General features: G+C 37.7%; 1 protein-coding gene across 1 annotated transcript in view; it reads left to right on the top strand.

The window, feature by feature from the left end:
• The first annotated feature begins 672 nt into the window (after window positions 1–672).
• The window catches only part of LOC126378275 (uncharacterized), a 53,804-nt gene continuing 48,279 nt past the window's right edge, over window positions 673–6,197 (top strand). The window contains exon 1 of the mRNA XM_050026467.1: window positions 673–1,046. Within this exon, the coding sequence (XP_049882424.1) occupies window positions 725–1,046 (322 nt within the window). The 5' untranslated portion in view covers window positions 673–724. The remainder of the gene's footprint in view (window positions 1,047–6,197) is intronic.

Here is a 6,197-nt window from a genome sequence, read left to right as displayed (position 1 = left end):
CTTTGTAAATAAACGAATGCATTATAATGGTTTGTTGTTTTTTAAACCTTAAAAGCTACATCCCTACATTCCTATTGCAACTGCCTTCTAAATCTCCCAATCTTCCAGCTTATTCACTCTTCATGATAACAAACACTATTTACCTTTCTTTAGGTATATTTATATTTCTACAACAAAAATAGAAAGGAACTTAAAAAGAGCGACTTGCAATACTTACAAAAAATGCTTTTTCTTTTAAAAACATCGTTTACCGCGCGCGCCATTGCACGTTGTCGAATATTTTGTTTATGAAGACAGTTACGGCTGCTATGTACGTTCTATGAAGCCATAAGAGAAAGATAATTTAAGATTAATTAGTTATTCTACTAGACTAGATATCTTATGAACCACAAAAAATATATTATGTATAGTTCATTTGTTATCATTATATACCGATAAAACTACTCGACCAGTTCTTCTATAAAAGGGAAATCAATTAACTCTGTAAAATACCTTAAAATGTAGGTACTATCAAAAATTTTAAAATGATTGCATTCTCTAACTCAAACAAACAGGTAAAAACAAAGAAAAATCGATAGCCGATAAGACCTGGCTGAATAGGCTGTTTAACATTCGGCTTCCTGTTTAAAAATTCAAACTGTAAACAAAACAACATGGCCGGGGTAACGTCAAAGCGCCGTCGGTCGCGAACCGAGAGCGCGCGTCGCGGCACCGTTACTTGAATATGGTGCATTTGCCGGTGCGGAAATGTTTCCAAGTGGCTCGAGTGAGTGTGATATTGGTGACGGTGGTGACGATCCTCGTGATGGTGGAGCGGTGGCGCGGCGGGCGGCGCACCGTCGGCGCGCAGGAGACCGACCCGCTCGAGGCCGAGTATGAGAGGCAGGTGCTGGAGGATGAGGCGCGCATCGTGCCCGGGCTGGGCGAGGGCGGAGTCGCCGCGCACCTCACGGGCCGCGACCGCGAGCTAGGCGAGGAGTCCGAGAAAAGCCTCGCCATCAATGTCTATCTCAGCGACCGTATCGCTTACAACCGATCGCTCGAAGGTAATGAAAATCACTTTCCTTTGTATAAAACTACTTTAAAAGTATTTAAAATATGTTTAAAACCTTTAAAACACTTTAAATTATCGTCAAATAAAGTTTTAATAAACTTTTTCTGTCAAGAATGTGAGTATTTGCACATTACAATCAGAGCAAACTTTTTTGTTACTTATTATTTTCCGAACGCTCCAATTATTTCTGCATATTTAACAGCTTAGAATAGATTGTTGTATGAAATATGGCGTGTTGGTTGGATTAGTACTGTTGTATTGGAAGTTTGATTAAAATCTGTGTGGCTGCGTGAATGATAAGAAACTACAAGGGTTACAAATAGTATTCGAAAAATATTACGATACCTATTCTTTCATAAATACCTTATTAACTGTTAAAGAAAAAATGTAAACTGTTTCTGGGAATAAATGTATTCTATTCTACTTTTTATTCTTTATTTTTCATCATTTCAAAAATAAATAAATTCAAAAATTATTTACATTATCTCTAATCATAATAATCTACAAAATATGTTTACAATGAAGATAATCCTGTGTAACAAGTAAAATTTGGCTACACTGAGCACACATGTCTTGCGCTGGGATCTACTACAAAACAATTATTTTGTACCTATTTTAAGTATTATAATCCCAACCTGCTTTGTGAGCCTAATCATCATCATCAATTTAAGAGCCACGCTCTTGTGGGTGTAGCATTTTCCATTCCAGTCTATCAAAGGCCAATTCCTTGACTTCCCTATAAGACACGACGTGAACCTTTTCTTTAATCTGTTCCATGTAAGCTCTTCTTGGTCTTCCCCTTCCTCTCTTTCCTTCTAGCTTTCCTTCTATGATGTTTTTATCATAGAATCATCTTGCCTCTTCTGTCCTCAATAATTCTCAGTATTTGTCTCTTTTCCCTTACTCTTACTAGCACTTCCTCATTTGTAACCCTAATAAATAACATAAAATAATTCTCACAGACAGTAAAGTAATCAAGGTTTCTATTAATTATTATTTCACAGTTCTTTAATTTAATAAAGTAATCATTTTGTAATCACGAGTCGTTGCGGGCACTATGGCGTGAAATTGGCAATAACATTACCCGTTAGAAGCTTATCACGCAGCGCACCACTTATCACTATGCAATATGAGTTTTATGTGATGTTACTGCACAATGTATTATACATATTTACGACATTCTAGTAATCTGTTCCTTGCCTTATCGTACAATGGCCCCGATTCCTGCAGACGCCTAATTTTATAAAATAAAATCTACACCTGTCATTTTCTTGCCGAAAATGAAAGGGATGAATGATTGACAACTGTTAATTTAAAATGAAAGAATAACCCATACATAAGGCATCTCGCTCGTATGTAATCCGTTTGATGTGTACTGTCAACTTAATTCTGTTAGTTTATTGGCCAATATGAAATTTTGGAAGTTTTTAATTTCTGCCTAAAATTTATTGTGTTCCATAATAAATAAAAAATAAAATAATTCCTGTCTGTCCCTTTCCTTCTGGAACAAGAAAGAGAGGAAGACCAATTAAGAGATGGGAAGAAGAGATAAAAAATACAGCAGGAAATATGTGGAGAAGGCTGGCGAGAGACAGGGATAAGTGGAAAGAGCTGGAGGAGGCCTTTGTCAAAAGACAAATGGACGAAGAGCATAATTGACAACATTTCATTTTTACTAAGGTGCCTTAAATCGAAAACCATTTCGAGATATTTCTATGATTTACACAAAACACATTTTTTCAGATTTTTTAATTCAGTAATAATAGAAATATATTGAAAAATCCACGAGGTCAGAAGAGGAAGGCATAATAAGTTCAGACCTTTACATAAAAATTATAAAAAAAGTAAATGTCATACATAACATGACACTTTGTGGCTTTTTGGCGGGAAACGGGAACGGGACAGTTGCTTTCTTCATTGAATGATCTAAATAATTAATACGAAGTGGTGTTTTGTGGTTAATGATCGCATTAAGTTAGTCGGAAAACATTCGCGAGTGTTATTATATCGGAGTGTTTAATAAACAAAGTGTATCTACCTATTTTCGCTTCGTGCCAAGAAGCCGCTTCATAACCCGAAAGTTTATGCGGACTTTTGAGTTAATTCGTTTGGGGTTCGGAGTAGGAGTCTGCTCCGAGGGTGGAGGCTTAGGTTTCATCATCATCACCTTTCATCATTTCATTAATCATCAAGAAAAAAAATACGTAAGACATGGCTGTATGGGCATAGTTCCCTTTGCCTTACCCTTCGGGGAAAATCAAAACAAAAAAAACATGACACTTTGTTTGCGACTTGTTTTAAATACGCATGCAAAGGTACATTACATTATACTGCCTTCATTCTATCAATGGCAGAATCCAATTTTCAAAAAATATTTTTTGTAACTTCTAGTGGAAAAATCTTGAAAAGTAAAAATACGTGTCTTCTATTTAAACAAATACTTTCGAAATAGCACAAAAAAACCACGGCTTAAAAATTTGAAATGTTGTCAATTAAACACATCTTTATTTCTTTTTTTTTAATATTATGTTTAAGCTAAAAAAAAAAAAAAAAAAAAAAAATTGTTACAATAAGTCCATAATAAAGGCTATATCTATCTATCTATCTGTCCCTTTCCTTAGCGGCGGATAAGAAAATGATAGGTATAACTTAAAATAAACTTAAATGGTGTGTACTGGGCTGGATATACATGTACAAACAATGTTATGTAAATTATTTTACCACCTTTTTGTATTTTATGTGTTCTCGTAAATAAATTGATTTGAACTAACATAGAAAAATACACTCTCCCCCAGACCTATTCGAATCAGTGCTGACTTACATTTACGTCATTCCTGGTGGGTCTCACTTTTATCTAAATGGCTGTAAGCCACTAAGGCGTAAGCGAGTGCATGCAGATTGTCTATCTCACTCACACTTATGCAGTTTGTTAGGCATATGGTACAAACAAAATTTTTGTATGGAGTGTCTGGGCTGTGTCTTTATCTTTATGTCCACTGCTGAACTGTGAATAAAGAAGTTCTGGAAAATTTTAAATATCTCACCCAATATGACAACTATAGTAATTATAGTTGATGGCCATACAACTTCTATTGAACGTGCATTTAATTAATATGCAAATATTAACTGTCGCATTCCACTACACACTTTACGGCATGCAAGGAAGGTGCCATTCATTTCTCGCCTGTCACCGTAATCACGTGTACGTAGCGACTACAAAAAAATCGGTCAAGTGTGAGTTGGACTCAACACACAAACACCGCTACCATACATACATATGTACCATAGAATAAAGAGTATTCAAATTCAAATTCACTGCGTCTAGACCGGTTTTAACTCCGCCCCGCACCATTTCGTATAGAGCGCCGACTTCACCCCCTCTGGGTTTTAGCCCGTAAGCCAGTAAGGAGGATTGTCCGCGTTAGCCGGCACACGGTAAAAATGGGATTTTTGTAAGTTTAAGTAGTATGTATAAATAAAAAAATAAATAAATAAAAATCTATGTACTTATATACCGCGATGTCCGTAGCCTCACTCGGCAGGGCCCGCAGAATACCAGCGTCGTGGCTCACGCCGCGACTTAAGCTGAGCGAGGTCCTTTTATTCCGGACTCCACCGCAGATGATCGGGCCGTCAGTGCGTTGCATTTAGAATACATTTGCATTGTAGCAACAGTGTCGAAATATCGGGAGTCTCATATCCCTGATTTAAACGCGGTAAGAACCCGGTATTATGTGTTTTAATTATGTATTATGTTATGTAGGTGCATAGCTTATACAAAACTTATTATTAATTTCTCACCCATCTACATAACATGAAATACAGGTGCCCCATAACTGTTTCAATAGCACGTTCATCAAGCACCTCCGAGCGTGTGAAAGTATCGACGACTAGACTATTATATATAATTGTTCTACATCTTCCTACTAGTGAACAATGCTATCTGCATGGAACGGAACACATCTGCATACACGCCATCATGCCTATCCATTGGCGTAGAGATCACGGAACTCCACTGACTAATTTTCTAGCTAAAGCGTAACCCCGTTTTCCACAGGGTCCGCTTACCTAACCTAAAGATTTGACAGGTCCAGTTTTTTTGTAGACAGCCTGTGTGACCTTCCAGCTTGCGAAGGAAAAGCCAGCCCATTCAATAATATCATCATCATCATCATCATCAGCCCATTAACGTCCCCACTAATGGGGCACGGGCATTCCCTATGGATGGATAGGGAGATCGGGCCTTAAACCATCACGCGGGCCCAGTGCGGATTGATGGTTATTAACGACTGCTAATGCAGCCGGGACCAACGGCTTAACGTGCCTTCCGAAGCACGGAGGAGCTCGAGATGAAAACTTTTTTTTTTGTGGTCACCAATCCTATAACCGGCCTTTGCGAAAGTTGCTTAACTTTAACAATCGCAGACCGAGCGCGTTAACCGCTGCGCCACCGAGCTCCTTAATCATACGTATAATAATATTCAATATGCTTCATTTGCATACTATGATGGTGTACAAGTTTGTAAGTTACATAATATGAGTTTCACATCACAGACCCTTTCGGGGACGACAAAATAGAAGTTTAAAAGAGAGAAGGAAGCTTTTCAAATTATGACATCAGTATCATTGAGATTTTGTCACTTTTTTCTTCTTTTAATATGTTAGGCAGTTTATTATTTGATGGACATCACATATGGGCTAGAAGAATGTAGGACCAGTCTAGATATCTCTCTCTCTCTATTTAAGAGCTGCGCTCTTGTCGGTGGAGTAATCGCCATTCCTCTCTTCTTCCCGCCAAAAACTTCACCTCCCGATACGACACGACCTGCACCTTCTCTTTTATTTGTTTCATAAATGTTATCCTAGGTCTACCCCTTCCTTTTTCCTTCTATAATGTTTGTTATAAATGAATCGTGTCGTATCAGGTGGCCAATCATATTTCCTCTCCGGTTCTCTATAGTCTTCAATAAGGTTCTCTTTTCTTCAACTCTTTCCAGCACTTTTTCATTTGACACCATTTCAGTCCAGCTTATATCCTCCATCCTTCGCCAGCACCACATCTCAAATGCTTTCAACCTCTCTCTGTCTCTTTGTGTCATAGTCCACGTTTAACTTCCATAGAGTGCAATGCTCCAAATATATG

This window comes from Pectinophora gossypiella, chromosome 26 (assembly GCF_024362695.1).
Source record: "Pectinophora gossypiella chromosome 26, ilPecGoss1.1, whole genome shotgun sequence".
Taxonomy (NCBI): Eukaryota; Metazoa; Arthropoda; class Insecta; order Lepidoptera; family Gelechiidae; genus Pectinophora; species Pectinophora gossypiella.
The sequence above is the reverse complement of the archived record's forward strand: the minus strand, read 5'-3'. Positions and strand labels throughout refer to the sequence as shown.